Source organism: Bactrocera dorsalis, chromosome 5, assembly GCF_023373825.1.
Source record: "Bactrocera dorsalis isolate Fly_Bdor chromosome 5, ASM2337382v1, whole genome shotgun sequence".
NCBI lineage: Eukaryota > Metazoa > Arthropoda > Insecta > Diptera > Tephritidae > Bactrocera > Bactrocera dorsalis.
The window spans coordinates 57,842,220-57,861,270 of NC_064307.1; the positions used below are offsets into that span (position 1 = coordinate 57,842,220).

Genomic DNA, 19,051 nt, shown 5'->3' on the forward strand with positions numbered 1-19,051 from the left:
TATTAGCCACAAATTCCCGCAAAAACATTTACCAACAAAAGTGACTTTGTAATCCCGTCGCTCTGCAGTAAGATTAATGTCCAAATGAAAAATTAACTTCATATAATTTCTCCAAAAATGTAAATGTGTAATAACTGAAGATAAATCGCCATCAAGCCGTAAAGCACACGGAGTGCGGATAACTTGGCATGAATAAATTACCAATATGAGACGAGCGCACTCGTGCGATTTCATCTAGCTAGACAAATTCGCTTTGTCTCCATGAGTGGTCAGCCGTCTGCCACGCTGACAGACCCTCCACACACACAACACTCAAACGCGACATTTTCTTACTATTTGAAAGTGTGTGAGTATGTTTATGTATAGAATAATCGCAGCGACTACTAAGTACTGCTGCGGCCGTCGCGCCACCCATTGGCTGTTTCGTCAGTGCGACCGCAAAAAAGTATGTCATCTGCATTTATTTTGCATTATTTACCATTCATTTATTCATTCATACAAATATAATATATGTATGTACATTTTTTTTCGTTTCACAACACTATTCTGCGAAAATAGCTGCAATGCATGCAACGCGTTGACGTGACTGCTGCAACATTACTTTGGTGTGGTTCAGCTGTCGCAGAGCAACAAACTGCGGCTGTAAGAAATAAAATATGAGTGCATTGAAGTACACACACACACATGCATATATAGATACACAGCCACACACGTACATACACACTTTCCTTTCATGCAATCGAGCTTCGGGTCCTCAGCATTCAGCGTGGTAAACTTTTCGTCCTTTTGTCGCGTGTTGCTGCGCAACGAATTTCTCGTTCATTCATGCTGCCAATGACTCATCACTCGTGTATTGAAATTTTCCATACAATTTTCATGGCTACATAGGTGTGTGTGTAGCCTCTTTTTTTCGTATACATATGTATATTTATATATTATTTTAATATTTTTTCCTCCTCCCAGAAAGCATCAGCTTGTAATTTTTTACTCTTTCATTCTTCTCTCGTTGCAGTGCACTCTTTGCCTCACTTAACGGTATTGAGTCTATCCGGTTGCAGTAAACTCACCGATGACGGCGTCGAATTGATAGCCGAAAATCTGCAGAAGTTACGTGCCCTCGATTTGTCTTGGTGTCCGCGCATAACGGACGCATCGCTGGAATATATTGCCTGTGATCTGAATCAGCTGGAAGAACTGACGTTGGACAGGTATGTTTAAAAAGCATAAAAATTTATAATCAGAATATCAAGAAATGAAACATCATAGTCTATACTCTCGTTTAATAACTCGACTTTATTCGGACTAAATATCTTTAAATCTGAGAATAGAAAACAAATTGCTGAATAACAGAGTTCTCGCAGTACAAAACTTTCGCCTACCAAAATATTAATAACAGATTTGTCCAAAGCGCCCTTTCGATCTCTTTAGAATGTCATTTATCGCAACCAACCCCAAGTAGGGGAATCCAAAAACAATTTGGATATTTTTGGATGACTTGTTGTGTAATAGCCTTTTTTGGACATCCACTGGGTCGTTCGAATTCTGTTATCATATGACTTGCTACGAATGTTAGCTTCGAAGAATCCAAACAAAGTTTATCTTGTAAAGCATTTTTAGACAAGCTCAAAACATCATCAACTTACTAAAGGATCATTTTTGCAAACCCTAAAGTGACATCTAATTTGAACAGTTAAATGAGCGCCAAGAGCTGCAGATATTCAGAACCCTTTGAGCTGTTTCCAATAGCATTCCCTTGCCTTCAATATTCAGTTAATATTTAATAAAAACTTTTATAACCGAAGTCTTGTGCTTTCGGTTCAGTTTTGAGTGATTGACTTGAATACGAGATGATATTTCATACGTTCTAATTCGGCCTACTACGACTCCATCTACGATATACTTAACTCTGACCTAACTCTTATATTCACACCGCATATATGAAACATGAGAAAGTCTTAAGCTTTAAGCTTACATAAACCAGCCTCTATACAATTTCTATCTCAAACATCAATGAAAAATCACTTTTTTTGCGTCCTTCCATCTTTTCAGATGCGTACACATCACCGACATCGGTGTCGGCTACATCTCGACCATGCTGTCATTAACCGCACTCTTTCTACGCTGGTGTTCACAAGTGCGTGACTTCGGACTACAACACTTATGCTCCATGCGTAATCTACAAGTACTTTCACTAGCCGGTTGTCCATTGCTCACCTCCTCCGGCCTATCCAGTCTAATACAGTTGCGTCATTTGCAAGAACTCGAGCTGACCAATTGTCCGGGAGCCTCACATGAGTTGTTCGATTACTTGAAAGAGCATTTGCCACGTTGCTTAATCATTGAATAATACGTTTACATAGCTGCAGCGTTAATTGCATGTGCCATGAGCACAAATCCGCAGGCGTGGAGCAGTTTATGGAGTTGGACACTTGCAACTTCGTCACAGCTAATGATACATGTGTTGCTACATACATATGAGCTATGGCTCGCAGAGAGCGGCAAAGAGGAGTTGGTTCTGAAGCTGGAATTCATGTGCATATAAATTTTGAGCTGGTAAAAAATTGCTCTGAAAATTTTGTGAAACAAATACTATACAAACTGTTTAAAAATGAATGTTGAAAAATATCACCAAAGGTGTACACGGAAATGGTTATTTTTTGTTTGAAAAATATGTTTGCAATGTTTATTTGATTTTTAATTATGCTTACATAAACGAAAAAAATATATGTATACTTAAATTCCAAACTTCTGTGTACAAATAAGAAAATGCAAATATATTCTTCAACCACTCAATGCCAGAAATAGTAACTGAGTACACAAATGTTCTTGCGTAATTTTCCTAAAACTTGGCTTACACTTTTCATACAACAACAACTAAGTTGAAATATGGTAAACTGAGTAATTTAAAATAATCTAATCTAGTATATTTATATTATTGCTAAACAATGCCGATGTTCCTCAAACTGAAACAATTAAAAAAATAAACAATTTTAAGAATAATATTTAAATTTTCTGCAAACAAAAGTCATGCAGGTTTCTAAAGAATAAATTTTAATGAACTTTGAACACTGTTGCCATAACTTATTATAAAAGTTTTAAGTAGTACATATACAACTATTTAACGGTTAAACAAAAATGTTTACGAAAATTTCATATATCATTACTTTTAATAATTGTTATTGTTAATATTTTTATATTTTACTTGGTATTTGTTATTTTGTTTCATCATTTTATACTTTATTTTTAATTTGGTTTTAAATATTTATAATTTAATTTTCAAATATTTTTTTATTAATTTTAATTTTAAACATTTAATTTTTGTATATACTGTATTTGTGGAGATATGTGTTTGTAAAATTTTTGTGAGAAAAGGTTAGATATTTAATTAGCAAAAATTTTAATATAATTCTTATTTTTACGGCTATTGTGATTTTGTACGGCCATTGATACAAGAAATATTCGAATGAGCTTCCTTTCGAAAATGTTAAAACCCATTTTTTTTAATATTAAACCTGTGTCTCGAATAAAAACGCCTTAAGGTACGAAACTTTATTAAAAACTATTTTAAAAATTAATTAAAAACATATTATTATTAGATAAATTCGCTACTTTTTCTGTCTGTTACCTCATTTCACTTTTTATGATTATGTTAATTGAGCCAGTTATGATTGAAGGCGAAGGCCTCGAATTATTTTATGAACATAAAGACATATTTTCTAAATTCTCACAAGAATATATACTCAGCTTAAGACTGTTATGTAGCTTATACTTTATGAAAAACTTTTTAGAGTCACTTATAGTAAGCTTTCACGAAAGAAGCTTTCAAAAAACGGAGCTTTTTTAAAAACACGCACGCTTTCACAAAAGGAGATGTTTTTTGCATCACAGTGACCTGTAAAAAGCTTTTACTATATGCAAAGCATTTTAAAGATTAAAAAATCACTTAAGCTTTCACAAAACAAGCTGGTTTGTATAGTGTGTGACTTTAAGCAAATTTTTCTTTGAGTGAAAGCTATTTAAATATGTACTATGTATAGTGTGTGACTTTAAGCAAATTTTTCTTTGAGTGAAAGCTATTTAAATATGACGGCTGTCAAATAAAATTTCTGCAGAAAATATGTTTTAATGAATACACCACTTTAACTGAATGTCTGTAAGTTAGTTGCTTTAAGTTAAGGTTGGTTTTCTTTGTTAAATTCAGTACTGTGATTTAATGTTTTAAATTAGAACTCAAAAATGCTCACGAATAATATTTTTATTTACATAAACAGTTTTATAAAACATGTAACTAACCACTACAGAATCTAATGTTGATAGAGATAAACCCTCAAGATCATATTCATAGGGTTTAGTTTGCAGGCAAAATGTACCACGATGAAGTTGGACAGGTCAAAATAAGCCGCAGTTACTCTTGGAGTTTCGTGTTCAAAAGCGGCCTATATTGCTCCATAATTTGGGGGGTATGACTCGGGTGTGGCATTCAACAGAAAACTGGTTCATTTTACAGGTCACATCAAAAAACTAAACTAAAACGTGACATAATATCAGCAAGAAATAGAAAGCCGCAATGATTGATAAAATATTATAGATTTTACATAAAATATTTATTTATTTTTTGTAAGCTTCAGTTTTCATTACCTTAAGTTAGTTAATTTTAAGAGCATTATCGATTCACTTAAGTTCCACGATAAGTAATAAATCCGCCCACTTAATTGATATTCATAAAAAGACATAAACATAGACAAACGAATATGTATGTAATACACACAACGTTTAAAGTAAAAAAATACAATAGCTACAGCTGACAACAGATACTATACACATATGTAATTGCAATAGCTGTACTGCTATGTTCATGATGAAAGCTATAGTTAGAAGCTTTCAGTTTCAAAATACTAGAAATAGCATTTTCAACATGGAAAGCTATTGTTCAATTAAAATCAGTTACAGAGCTTTCATCTGCATAAGAGCTTTCGAGCATAAACACCAAATTAACTCTGAAATATTACCTGAAAGCTTGTTAACCGAGAAAGCTTTTATCCATATTAATTAAAAATAGTTGCCGAGCTTTCACCTTTACTAGAGCTTTCGAAAGTGAAAACAAAAATTATTATTTCACTTTGAAATATTATGTGAAAGCTTTATTGAGCGAGAAATATTTTATTTATTAGTAAGAAAAAGCAACTAAAAAGCTTTCACCTTCAGAAGACCTTTCGGCAATGAAACAATAACTTTGAAATATTACCTGAAAGCTTTTTGACCGGACCAAATTAATTAAAAACAGTTATAGACCTTTCACCTTCATCAAAATTTCCGAAAACTAAAACAAAACTCAATTTGAAATAATGCCTGAAAGCTTAATCAACTGATTTTAATGAAAGAAATAAGAAACATGGCTCCAGAGCTTTGATTTTCATTAAAGCTTTCAAATCATTTTAAAATATATTTCAATTAATATTTAAAATAAAAAATTATATATCCACATTTTTCATTTTATTTATAAAAAAAATTAGTTCCGTTTTTTAAACAATTAATTTGAATTTTTTAAATTATCACTTCTTCAATACTTTGTCTAATGAAACAATAATGTAACTGTGTAACGACTTAAATTTTGACGCTCTAGAAAATGCTTTGAGAAGCCGCTTGCAATTTAGCTTTAACTCTTTAACGCTGTTCTTTTAAAACTTTACTACACTCAAAAGTATAAATTGTAAAATACTCAACTACAGGCGAATGAAAACTTCAAAACTAAAAATAAAAACTGCAAAATAAATTTTATGAGTAGATACTAGCTATGAAAATAGTTCACGAATAATAAAATATTTTCTAATGGCATGAAGTCTGCAAGAAAAAAAAGTAAAAGTAAAAATCGAAATAACTTTATGGAATAACTTTGTCAAAATATAAAAAAAAAATCGAATTTCATTGTAATAAAACATACAAAAACATAAAAATACTTCATTTTAATAAATTTGTAAATTATCTTGAAAATAACCAAATGTTAATGCAAAATTGTGAACGCTCTAAAGCACGAGAGGAGTGTGAAAGCTTAATGGAAAAAGAATGTGAACCAAATGTTTACATAAAATAGAACAAATTGACATATGGCTACAAATAAATAAAATTAATTTGTAAAAAAAAGAGCAAGCATTAAGACCGTATTAAATAATAAAAGCGATAAAAGCTACATTTTTATATGCATGAAAAAGCTTTAAAACTTTGCCGTAGATTACCAAAAAATAAAGCTTAGTTACTTGTAGAAGAAAACATACCAAAGGAGTTGAATATACGAAACATAACAAACTCTTAGCTAGAAAATGGAAAAATTACGAAACAACAGATCAAAATACCGAACCAAAAAATTATGGAAAAATGTATGGGAAATGAAGAAAAACATAAAGATATAGTAGAAAATGAAAGGGGTCGAAAAGCGCATACCAAAGAATGTAATAAAATTTAAGACAACAAGAAATAGGTAGAAAGTAAAAAACACGAAGTGGAAGAAAGCTGAATAAGAAACAACAAAAAAGGTAATTATAATAGTAAAGAGGAGAAAATATATATGTATAATATATATGAAAGCTTGTACTTTAAAAGAAATTGCCATCTGAGGTTAGAAGTTATGGAACTCGTAACGTCTGAAGATACCGTAGGCAGCTTGAAAGAGAAATAATAAAAAATTAGTTGTATTGGAACAGATCTATCTATACAAAAAATGGAAACAATTGAAGCTGAAAATTTCAAACCAGTGAATGTAAATAAAAAATAAGTAAACAGATAAATTAATTAATATCAATGTCGAAACAAAGTAAATTACCCAAAGCAAGTGCGTTCCCAGAAAAAAAATCTATGTAACCGGAACCAAATATACATCCGGCCAAGCAACAACAATCCAGTAGCAACACTCAAAATTATTTCAGGAATTTGTATGCTGCTACAACAACAAAAACTAAGGAAATATACAGAAATCTAGCAAAATTATGAGAAATTGAACCAAATTTGGCAAAGCAAATATACAAATACACTGACAAAATTATTAACAAAAAATACATGTTAATAAATAAAGAACAGATGATAAACAATAAAAAATAAATAGAGCAAAACTCTAAAATGCATATAGAAAAGTAGAGAGAAAGAAGAGAAACGTAGCTAAGAAAATAAAAAATCAGAGAGAAACTCTAAAGAAGCTAGTTTTTGTGATGCACCAAAGCTCAGAAGATAAAAAATTAAAACACTGATAAAAAGCGGCAAAATCGTGATAAAGAAAACTAAAAATTGTGGCAAGATTTTTAAGAATGTATGATGGAGCTGGTGATAAATGCATAACCAGTGAAACAAAAAGTAAAATTAAACAAATATTGCAACTTATTGGGATAATGTGCAAAAATAATGCATAACAAGTATAATTAGAAAAATCAAGTACTAATCTACTAACAAAAACAACATAGTCACCGAATCATGTATGTTGTTTAAAGAATAAAAAAACATTAAATTTGGCAATTGAGATTAAACAAACTAACTTTTAGCATAAACAAAACTAAATTGTAATATAAATAATAACTTTATAGTCTAGAATGGGCACACATTATTAAAGGATAGAAATACATACACAAAATATTACGAAAAAAAAATTCTATTAAATTAAACTAAGTGTGAGGCGTTATTACTGATTTTCTAAACTAAATTGTGCAATACACATTAAAGTGCAAACCTTTTTAAGCTAAATATAATTTAATAACTAAAACATACTTTTAATAAATTTGTTTATAAAATATTTATGTATGTGTTATGTATTTACTTTGGTGTGTGCAGACAGCATAATTGTAAATGTAGCGTTAAAAAATTAGTTGTGTAAAAAAATACAAGAAATATTATTAAGTGCATCAAAAAGTAAAAAGATTAAAAAAATATTCAAAAATTTTAAATTATGAAAATATTATGTCGTATACAATGTACAAGTGTTGAAAATGGAAAAATATGTAATTAAAACGCCCTTCAACAAACAAAAATTAAATTGCTTTGTACTTTAAAAAGAAAAAGCTAATAAAATTGAATACGTACATATTGTATGTATACAAAATTTTGAAAGAATACTCTGTTTTTAAATTAAGTACTAAAAAAGCAAACAAAGAAGAATATTAGTAAGCAGCTATGATAAATATTGTCTCAACTTAAGTAAAAGCATGCAAAGACCACAAATGATATGCGAATTTGGAAATAAAATATTTCAAAATGAAAAATCACCGTAGTAAAATATTGTTTTCATTTAGAGGGACGGATTGGGTTATTGGTTCACTAAAAAAACCGATCATAAGAAAATTATTTTTATTATTTTGGTTCAATCTATCCATAAAAAGTAATGATAATGAGTAATACCGAACATTTTATAATCTTGCAACTTGTAAGGATCAAAGCTGCCGATTTCATAAATATGTTTCAATAACCTTTTTTGACGGATCATGCGTAAGACGTGTTAAGTTGTCATGTTATGTCATTATTGGATAATATTCGACCGAACCGTGTATCTTTGTACCTAAAACCTTACCCAATATAAATAATGTCAGGATTTTCGAACAACCGATTGTTTTTTAGTATGTGGCATGTTAATGGTATGCGATATTGGGAAAAATTTATAAAATCTGGTCGATACTACTACTACTGCTTGTAATGTTTTTCGTTTTTCTAACAAACCTTATGTGACTGTCAGTGTACGAACTATGTATGTATATGTTGATATAAACTTAATTGGTTTTCGGTCCTCTTGGTGACGTTTTACACCTTAAAGCATTTCTCTAGCTTTGATTATTGCAATTTGTAAAAGTCTGAAATGTTCAGTTGTACCCAAACGTATCCCTTCCATACTTGTTTTGTTTTTAGATCACATTAATTGAAACACTTCACATGTTACCATTAAAAGTCATTTTACAGCAAAAGCAATACCAACTTTCCAAATAAATTTTCCTAATATTACTCCGTATGGAACAAAAGTCACTTAACACCGCTCAAAAATAAAAAAAAAAACTTCACTTCATGTCTTGTGTATAAAAACATTTATTTCATTCCTCATAGGCACCTTCGCCATCTTCGTCATTTTCATATTCTATATTATCCTCATCTTCATTTTCGTCACCCTCCTCTGCGCCCTGATTTTGCTGATCCCACCACGACAACACTCCTAGACCAGATTCATTAATGGCAGCCTAGAAAGGAATTAAGTACATATGTAATTAAATATATACATATATGTATGTAATTTGGAGAATGCTTGTCATGTTTTGCAACCTACAACTATTCTATAAGGCGTTTTAACTTCAGTTTGTTGTGATGACGCTACCGCCGCCGATGCCGCTGCGGATGTGCTTGCTTGCTGTGCATCTGTTTTGGGTGGTCCAATGGGTGAGCTCTCTTCAAAAATTTCACGAGACACACGAAATTTGATAGGTTCACCAATATCCATGAACAAATCATGTTTTGCACCATCTTCCAGCGGATATTCCCATACCCAAGCTTGTTCAGCTTCCTCAAAGCGGGATGGATGTTGTAACGCTGACGGCGGTATTAGTATGTCGTCGAAGAAACCCAATGTCACGTGTACACCTTCCCGGCTGCAGCTACGTATTTTACCAGTGAGTATGCTTCCAATGGTGGGACGGAAGACAATGTAGCGAAACAGCACTTCAGTGTGTGAAGCCCCATCACCGGGCAGTATAATGGAGTCTTTCAACGAAACTATATCTTTGAGCGCAATGCAGAGGCCAAGATTTAATAAAACCTAAGTGGGTAAATGGATTTAATTGACAATTATAGTGTACAATATTGCACATTGCTCACCTTGTTAGCCAACTTCCGGTTAATTTCGTCGCGTATCGCTTCAACCAATTTCAAGTGAAATTGATCCGGCGCTATTCGTATAGTATCCTTCAACTCAGCGAGCACAAACATTTGTATTACTCCTTTCCTAACGAGTAATATTTACCGGAATAATTTTGTTTAATAAAAATGATAAGCAAAGCAAATTATTGCAGACAAATTTACATTGCTTGAAAACTATTGTGATTTGTTTTGGCACGGCGTGCTTTTATCAGCTGTTGACCTGTCAACACACCTTTTGTTTTGATTATGCAACGTAAACAAATGCGAATATTGATGATTGGTGAAATAAAGAAATATAATTCACAACAAAAAGTGTAATTAAACAACATAGTAGTCCTGCCAGACTGGCGAATATTTTCGGAATTGTCGGATTTTTCGGACTGCAACAAGATTACCAAAATTTTTCTAATTTTGAATGTATCATATCATAAGATACATTTTCTATATTTATATATCACTTCCAAAGAATATTATATCGATTTCTCTGTTGGACAAACGAAGATAGAAATATGTACTCTATACTCGGTTGATCAGTAAAACTGAAGGCAGCGAACTCTCACCTTTCTTTCTTTCACTTGCTCTCTTATCTTTTCCACACTCTTTCACCTTATTCTTTAACTTATAAAAGTTTGATCTAAAATAAAATGGTATTAATTTCCGCAAAAATGCATATCGCGTCATTAATATTGCTACTTTGCTATTCATTTTTTATATACATAGAGGTGAAATCATAATTATTTCAACAACTTCTTGAGGACAGATTAGTTATGAAATAATTCATGATCCACTTTGCCTTTTTTAATAAATTAAATATATATAATTAAAATTAAACATATTTAATATATAAAATCCTCATTTCACAATTAATGAAATATTAACAATTTTCGCCCTCTTATTTGAAATTCCTTATTTCACAATAAACTAATTGTGAACTGTTGTTTAGTGGCAATATAAGAAGCAGCAAAGCAAATAAAAATTTACGCACTGCCAATTATCAGCACGTGTGGATTTCGTTTTAATTTAGTTATTTTGAAAAATTGTATTAATAATTGTTATATATAATAAAAAAAAAGTAAGTTATACTTGAACAATGAGCGGAATAGATTCGCATCAGTTTAGTGATGCTGACGAGGACGAGGAAATACCATATAAGGTACTTAACGCGAAAATGCTGCAAACTAACCAATTGGAAACAGCACAATCGCTAAAAATTGAAAAAATAGTAATAAAAATAGGTTTTGTTAATGTACATTTTTTTCTAGAATAACTTGGTAAATAACTTTAAAAATTTGACTGTCAAACATGTAATGTTCAAGGATATTGAAGAAGATAAAATTGAAAACGACGATTTAAGGAATATAATAGATGATGCAAGTCCAGACGAACAAGACGACAATGAAGAAATTGACGAAGAGGATTACGATTACAATGAGGAGAGTGATGATGCATATGACTACGAGGAATCCTATACAGGCTACCAAAAGCACAATGCGCAAATTTCACTAAACCACGCAGGCAACACAAATGCTAGCGCTAGCACACAGTCCAACCGCCTAAATAGCTATCAGCCGAATGAAAAGCTTTTGCGTCGTTACTCCGCACGCATTAATGTGGAGAAATATGATCCCAATGCAAATATGAGTGCGCAAGCCGCCAATCGGCTGGTCACATTCGATCGGCGTCAAGAAGCGGAGCGTGTACGTGTACGGGATAAGCACGATCGCGCTACTGCCGAGCAAGTAATGGATCCACGTACACGTATGATACTATTTAAATTATTAAATCGTGGCTTTATACAAGAGATTAATGGCTGCATTTCGACGGGCAAAGAAGCAAACGTTTATCATGCTGTTTCGAAGGACGACGATGAATATGCAATCAAAATTTATAAAACATCAATTTTGATATTTAAAGATCGTGACAAGTATGTATCAGGTGAATTTCGTTTCCGACACGGCTATTGCCGTCATAATCCACGCAAAATGGTGCGCACCTGGGCAGAGAAGGAGATGCGCAACTATTTGCGTATGCATAATGCCGGTGTCCCTGTGCCGGAGCCATTGTTGTTGCGTTCCCATGTGCTGGTGATGAGATTTTGTGGCAAGAACGGTTGGCCTTCACCAAAACTTAAAGATGTTGAGTTGACCACATCCAAAGCCCGTGAGCTATATCGTGAATGTGTGGTGCTTATGTGGCGCATATATAACAAATGCAAATTGGTTCATGCAGATTTATCGGAATTCAATATATTACTACAAGATGGTCAGCTGATAATTATCGATGTGAGTCAGTCGGTAGAACACGATCACCCGCATGCATTCGACTTTTTACGAAAAGATTGTGCTAACATATCCGACTTCTTCCGCAAACGTTCAGTCGCGACAATGACTGTGAAAGAGTTGTTTGACTTTATAACAGATCAGTCGATAACGGAGGAAAATATGGAGGCTTGTCTGGAGCGTATATCTGAAAAAATTAAAGATCGCGATTTTGAGGCGATCACTGCGCAAGAGAAAATCGATGAAGCAGTTTGGCAAAACACTTACATACCCAAGCGTTTAGATGAGGTAAATAAATGTTATGATATTCGCAAAATATATATATTAATCCATAACTTTCTTAGGTGCGTCACTTTGAGCGCGATGTCGATAAAGCAAAGAAAGGTGTAAAGCAAGATCTTATATATGGCAAAATTACCGGCTTAAACGCAGAGTTAAATGTACAAGAGAAACCAGATATACTCCGTAAAGTTGAAGTTGGCGAAGGCAAATCACTGAAAAACTCACATGATAACAAAGAAAATATATTAAATGCCACAAAAACCACTGATGACGCGACTGACTCAAGTGAAGAGGACGATGATGAGGAAGACGAATCTGATGCTGAGGGTGGCACTAGCTTTGTCAATTCATCGCGGCCACGCGACGAATCGCCTGATAGTAAAAAAGCGCGTAAAAAAGCCGTTAAAGAGGCGAAGGCGGAAAAGCGTAAAGTGAAGGTTAAGAAGCATGTAAAAAAGCGAAAAGAGAAGGTAGCGAGTACACGCAAATAATGTATATTTATATATATAAGGTTTAAAACCGCATGTTTGTATTTAAAATTAGTGAATTTTTTTAAAAGAGAAATTTATATTTAAATGAAAAAGAAATAAAAAAGGTATATTGAAATACATACATATATGTATATTTTTTTCCTTAAAAAAATAAATTTAGAAAAAAAATTTGAACTTTTTTTTAACTTTTTGGGTATAAAAATAAAAAATACCCCTTTTGTTTATAACATTTTCATAAACATTTGATTAAAAAAATTAAACACATATTTGTTTGTAATTTTTTTTTCCTATGCATTGGATATAAGAAAAAAGAGAAAAAAACGTTTGGTTTATAATTTAGTTCTTAAACGTTTGGTATAAGAAATTACAAATATGTACATATTTTTGTTTACAATATTTTTTAAAGATTTGTTTAAAGAAACATCTTTTGGTTTATATATTTTTTCTTAAACATTTGGTACAAAAAAAAAAAACAAATAAAAAACACATTTTTTATTATTTTTCCCCCTTAAACGGTTAGTAAAAAAAAAAATAAAAAAAACACATTTTTTTTAAATAGTTTTTTTCATAAAAATTATGTTTTTTTATTACAATTTTTATTAAAATACTTTTTTATATACAAATGGAATATGTTTAAGTATATCATAATAATAAATTTGTTGTTTTGGATCGTAAAAGCCATTAAAATTGACAGTTTTTCAAATAACCAGTGTCAATTTCTTGTTTACAAAAAATATCTTAAATTTATTAAATATTTATCACAGCATAAAATTGCTTACTAGTAATTTTATATACACAAACATACCGTTTCTTAAGCAGAACTTGCATACAATAACCAAAATTCCAGACCCCAATTTTCAATTAACCCTTACATTACCACCTATCACTACAAATCACATATATGTATGAACATGTACAATTAAAAATTAAAGATAATACCATCACTTATGTACCACAGCGTCTGCGCAAACTCAAATACATTAGCACTCTGTAAAAGAGCATAAGCATTGTGAGTAGGGAGAAGAGATACCACATCGATAACTGTTCAATGTCTAAGAACTTCAGTAATACTCTGGGATCACCAAAATGGCAATACATTTCATCACACTCTAGTTCTGGGCGTTCAAAACCGAAAACGGTGAGTATTAGCGCCACCACGGCAACGCGTATATAACTGAATTTCATAAGCAGATTCATCGCGTACGGAATTTGTGCGGCAAAGTCGAAACCATAGACGGCCAAACCCATCAGGGGAGCAATCGTCAACGGACCAACAGCGCTGCCATTCTGAAAAAAGGAAGAAAAAATTATTCTTAATTGTGCCACCGTCCATTTCGAGGCGAAATCTACCTATTCTATCTCAGCAACTACTAGATGAATTTCAATTAAATAACCTTGTATTGACATCTTCATAATACAGTTTTAAATTGGGCGAAATATACTATAAGATTTCTAGCTTCCAGATATCTAAACTACTTTTAACTGCTTACAGAAAATATCGATGAATTTTTTGGATATGGTTATGAAATTAAATGGACATATTTTCCTGATTAGATTGGATTTTAAAAATGGATAAAATCGGTCTGATAGCCCTCATATACCTGATACAATGAATCTAGACCCGCCGGTTGACTCTATACCACATTCATATGTCGGCCAATAAGTGATCAACGTGACGAACTGAGTCGTTTTAACCATATCAGTTTCTCTGTCTGAATATATGCGAACTAATCTCAGTTTTTCAGATTTTGATTTGAAATTTTGCATATGCTGTTTTCACTTCAAGACACTACTTATTTGTCGGAACGTATGATTATATCTGCCATACAAAAAAATCGGTCAACATCAAGCGTTCTTATGGAAAACCTTTTAATTTGACAAGGTACCTTCACGAAATTTGGAAGAAAATTATATAATATCCAATTATTATTATATTCTAATCGGGCCACTATATGTAAATGCCCTAAATACCGTCCTATTAAAGTTAATATAAAGAACTGTGAGGGTATTTTAGTTTCTGTGCAACCGAAGTTAATATTTTTCGTTGTTTTACTTACCGTTATGCTAAATGTCATGCCAATTGCCAAGCCCATGCCTTCTGCAATCAATGACGTCATCAAACCAATACTGGCAAATAGACCAAAACGCCACAATTGTGGAGGCAAGCCACTCATCCAATAAATTATCGTTAGCATTATCATATTCAAAGCGATCTAAAAAGTATAGAAAGAGAAATTATTGTTTTATGCTGGTAAGGAATATCGTTAATAATTTACCTGTAGCGGCAAGCGTGAGAAGTTCAAAGCCATGTAATAAGGTGTTAATTTGTACCAACGATTGAAGGTTTCCTTTCGAACAATCTTTATTTCCATCGGATCTGTATGTGTTAATGGAAAAAAGTTATTTTTAATAAATTCTAGATTAAAAATATTTTTTTATAATTAAATTGTTTTTAACTAAATTAAAAACTGTAAATATAGACATATTTTTAATTACAATTTTTTAAATAATTTTTTTTTTTTTTTAATTTTCAATTTAAAATTTCGGAATTAAAAATTAAATTTTTTTTTCACAAAATCAGAACTATTAATTGATAAAATATAAATCGTGTGAAAGAGTAAGTTTGCCGAGCACTGCTTGATAGTTGAAGATGATGACTGTGTGAGTTCTAGTTCAAAGTGGTAATTCATTTCTAAGTCAGAGCGAAAAATTTAAATTCAAAAACAATTATCTTCAATTATAGACATTTTTAATTTCAATCCAACATTTCGGATTAGACATTTGAAAATTATATTCAATTGAGATTTTCGGGATTACAAACAAAAAAGATTTAATCCATATAATAACTCAAATACTTTTTAATGCATTAACTGCTACCCTTAATATAAGCTTTTAGGTTCCAGCTAACGCGTGTTCACTGTACTTTAGCATAATGCTCATACTTACAGCTCAATATCGGCACCATAACTTGTGTATATGCAATAATTATAATCACACCAATGCAGAACTTCAAATGGTCAAACATGCGTGAGCCCTGATTGCCGAGATTCAGAAAAATCAGGCCTAAAAATGTCATATCAAATCAAATTAGTACCGCCTGCTGCAACAAAAACACGTAAGCAGCTCGCCACTCACCGAAACACAGCGCCGTCAGCACGTGATGCAAGAACTGTATAAGTAAGGCCACGCGCGCACGCATTATGCGCACCAACATCATTTTGAAGAGCACACAAAATTGATGTAGGCTGGAAGTGTCCTCGTGTTCGGTGTCCAGCAACTTCGTGAAGGTCTTCAAGTGCTCGTAAAATGCCGTAACACCGCCAATAAGCGTGCCATCTGTGGAGAGATTCGTGCCGGCCGAAAGAAAATGTTGCCAGCGGCTGCGTTTGGGTTCTTCCACGAAGAAAGTGCGCACCGATTGTTGGAAATCTTTCGAAAGATTTTGACAAATTGGCAATGTTGTTGTATTATTTAAACCATTCAATTGTTGTTGTTGTTGATGATGTTGTGGCGCATATATCAGCTTTCCATTGTCGGTGAGTTCGCTGAGTACAGGTATGAGTTTGCCCTCGTCCGCATCGCACAACTCAATAACTACAAGAAGAAGAAGCAATAAAAACATAGAGGCGTAAAGCTACAAAACCTTTAAAAACTGAACTCACTGTAATCCGATGGACTGTAATATTTGGGGCACTCAATATGCACGTGACGTAGAAACGGTATCACCGTACCCGGTTGACCCTGGTAGACGCACTGTCCGTTGGCCAGCACAAAAATACTATCGAAATAATTGAAAATCGTCGCAGACGGCTGGTGTATTGTACAGACGATAGTGCGTCCCTCTTTCGCCAATTGACTCAATAGGCGTATGCATTGTGCAGCTGTTACCTCATCCAAACCGCTGGTAGGTTCGTCGAGGAAGAATATTTTTGGGTTCGCCACCAATTCGAGCGCGATTGAGAGCCGTTTGCGCTCGCCGCCACTCAACTTTTCAGCGTAGACATTGCGCCGATGGTTCAAGTGAAGATTTTCAAGTATTTCTGTAATAATTTCTGCGTTGCGCTTGCAATGCGGCAACTTGAGGTTGCAGCTGAGTGTCATTAGCTCTTCAACGGTGAGTAGTGTTTGATGATTGTCCTCTTGTGTGATGTAACAAGAACCTTTGCGCTCGATTTTTATGTGACCCTTAACGTCTGATGTGCTGCAAGTAGAATGGGAAAAATTAATATTTTTTGTTAATTGAAATAAAATTGAAGTTTCGAAGTAATTATAAAGAGCCTCTCTGCAATAATCTTCAATATGTGGCGTTGAATGAATAATTAAGGAGAAGGAAAATCGTAATCGAGGTTTATTGTCGTGTAGTGCATTCCAGTAGACGGCTACTGTAAACATTTTTGTGGAGTCGGATTAATAGTTTTCTCTTGCCCTCGTAAAGAATCGGGCGCGTCAGCGTAAAAATTGAAAAAGAACAATAGCAGTTTGAATTCTACTCTTAAAAACTGCGTTCGTCGCGTCGCGTCCCTCAAGCCATATGTATTAGGATTTAAATAAGGCAAGTAAAAAGTGCAATCACTTTAGAACAGTGGCTGACGTTATTTAAGCGCAAACTGAGGGAGAAGGATCTATGGCATTTTATGACTTTCGACGAAACATGTATTCGAATAGCAGGCTTCATTGAGTGATCCTGTTCCAGAAATAGCTAAACCTGCGCGATCAACCGAAAGATGGTTTTGGGATTCATAAAGTTTTACAACAAAGAGAAGCAGAAGACGACCAAGAAAGCAGTGATCTTCCACTATGATAATACACGGACTCACCCCTCTGCAGGCGCCACTACCAACCGGTCGAATAAAGCTATGTTAATCTACCCTATTCTCCAGAGTTTGGCCTGTGAGACTTGTTGTTTCGAAAAACGCGAGGCGAGCGCTGGGGAGAAATTGAGTGGAATAAAAACAAATGTGGATCCCCATTCCCTTCTTTGCACTTAGCCATCTTTATATATATAAATTTTCTGACCGTGTGTTTGCATTTGAACTGCTCCTAAACGGATGGACCGATTTTGATGAAATTTTGTGTGTATGTTCAAGGAGTTTCGAGAATGGTTTAGATTTACAATTTGGTCCACTGGAAAATGTTTTTTAAATTATTTTTTTCATTTTTAATCAATTGTTAAAATTGTAATTAATCAATTGTAAATGATGATGGCGCTACCATCGCAGTATCCAATATTCAAACCTTAAATTGACGTAAACGTGCATTAAAGAAAACGATGCCAAAGTAAAAGGCGACATCTGTGGATCAAGTTTTTATATTGTGGACAGAGTTATTCGTTCTTAAGTAATAATTTGGGTGATTCATACATCTATGGGTAGCTATAACATTTTTTTCATACCTGCTAACTCTTTGAGGGGGTATCTTGACAGGCAATTTAAAATTGCAAAAGGTCTGGCATAAAAAATAGCGGCATAACGGAAGTGTTGATAAAAAATTTGAGATATACAGAAATCTTTTCGAAGCATTGCACAGAGAAATGCAATATTTAAACGAGAACGATGAATACATACATATATGCGTACAATTTCAAACTGATCCTTCCTAAAAAATAATAAAATTGCTAAATATTGGGAATGATAGAATAGAACTGCAATCAAATACACAATGCAATGAATTAAAACTGGCTCATTTATCATTCGATGAATAATATACCACGGGCATCCCAAAAGATTGATGCCATAACCTTGCCAGCCGATTTTTTTGTCTTTCCACGCTTGAGAACCGTTTCTTAATATGCAGTCCACCAGGCTGACAATCGATTGGACTCGATTGATTTCACTGATCCACAGCCCAAATTCAATAGTATTTTTACCCCAAAAACCAATTCTTTCTTAATGCACGAAATTCTTTATGATTCATTTTTTTGTAAATTAACACAAGTTGCTTCACCAAAAATGCGATTATTCCTTAAATAATATTTATAATCTAACTAATAGAAATCATATAGATGGTATTAGTAGTACTATCTATGTATCAGCCACAGTAAAACGTAAGCGGGTCCTCTAGTTCTATTATAATATTCTTTCATTATATTCAACTTCGTAACTTCTTCACTATCGAAATACTTAGCGT

At 33.0% G+C, this 19,051-nt stretch overlaps 4 protein-coding genes across 6 annotated transcripts in view; 2 read left to right on the forward strand and 2 right to left on the reverse strand.

Moving 5' to 3' along the window:
* Positions 1–8,091, forward strand: part of LOC105224744 (F-box/LRR-repeat protein 16) — a 162,236-nt gene extending 154,145 nt beyond the window's left edge. For both annotated transcript variants that reach the window (XM_049458820.1, XM_049458821.1), the window contains exons 5-6: positions 1,013–1,208; positions 2,050–8,091. In XM_049458820.1, the coding sequence (XP_049314777.1) occupies positions 1,013–1,208; positions 2,050–2,347 (494 nt within the window). In that variant the 3' untranslated portion in view covers positions 2,348–8,091. The remainder of the gene's footprint in view (positions 1–1,012; positions 1,209–2,049) is intronic.
* Positions 8,092–9,027: 936 nt separating this feature from the next.
* Positions 9,028–10,099, reverse strand: LOC105224743 (DNA-directed RNA polymerase III subunit RPC8). Its single transcript, XM_049456932.1, has 3 exons — positions 9,832–10,099; positions 9,287–9,772; positions 9,028–9,200 (listed from the first exon to the last, which is right to left on the reverse strand). The coding sequence occupies exons 1-3, from the start codon at positions 9,940–9,942 to the stop codon at positions 9,057–9,059; spliced, it is 741 nt and encodes a 246-aa protein (XP_049312889.1). The 5' UTR covers positions 9,943–10,099; the 3' UTR covers positions 9,028–9,056.
* Positions 10,100–10,838: 739 nt separating this feature from the next.
* Positions 10,839–13,056, forward strand: LOC105224742 (serine/threonine-protein kinase RIO1). The gene is made up of 3 exons (XM_011202924.4): positions 10,839–11,026; positions 11,136–12,440; positions 12,497–13,056. The coding sequence occupies exons 1-3, from the start codon at positions 10,964–10,966 to the stop codon at positions 12,923–12,925; spliced, it is 1,797 nt and encodes a 598-aa protein (XP_011201226.3). The 5' UTR covers positions 10,839–10,963; the 3' UTR covers positions 12,926–13,056.
* Positions 13,057–13,494: 438 nt separating this feature from the next.
* LOC105224739 (ATP-binding cassette subfamily G member 4) overlaps positions 13,495–19,051 on the reverse strand; it is a 31,454-nt gene continuing 25,897 nt past the window's right edge. For both annotated transcript variants that reach the window (XM_049457006.1, XM_049457007.1), the window contains exons 4-9: positions 16,588–17,126; positions 16,061–16,519; positions 15,872–15,988; positions 15,202–15,302; positions 14,983–15,138; positions 13,495–14,212 (exon numbers count right to left, since the gene is read on the reverse strand). In XM_049457006.1, the coding sequence (XP_049312963.1) occupies positions 13,871–14,212; positions 14,983–15,138; positions 15,202–15,302; positions 15,872–15,988; positions 16,061–16,519; positions 16,588–17,126 (1,714 nt within the window). In that variant the 3' untranslated portion in view covers positions 13,495–13,870. The remainder of the gene's footprint in view (positions 14,213–14,982; positions 15,139–15,201; positions 15,303–15,871; positions 15,989–16,060; positions 16,520–16,587; positions 17,127–19,051) is intronic.

Bases quoted from the DNA above. Each gene is read 5' to 3' on its own strand.
- LOC105224743 (XM_049456932.1), bottom strand. From the start codon at position 9,942: ATGTTTGTGCTCGCTGAGTTGAAGGATACTATACGAATAGCGCCGGAT. The intron at 9,773-9,831 runs GTGAGCAATGTG...TTACCCACTTAG, and splicing joins ACCGGAAGTTGGCTAACAAG to GTTTTATTAAATCTTGGCCT. The intron at 9,201-9,286 runs GTAGGTTGCAAA...ATTCCTTTCTAG, and splicing joins AAACGCCTTATAGAATAGTT to GCTGCCATTAATGAATCTGG.
- LOC105224742 (XM_011202924.4), top strand. From the start codon at position 10,964: ATGAGCGGAATAGATTCGCATCAGTTTAGTGATGCTGACGAGGACGAG. The intron at 11,027-11,135 runs GTACTTAACGCG...ATTTTTTTCTAG, and splicing joins ACGAGGAAATACCATATAAG to AATAACTTGGTAAATAACTT. The intron at 12,441-12,496 runs GTAAATAAATGT...TAACTTTCTTAG, and splicing joins TACCCAAGCGTTTAGATGAG to GTGCGTCACTTTGAGCGCGA.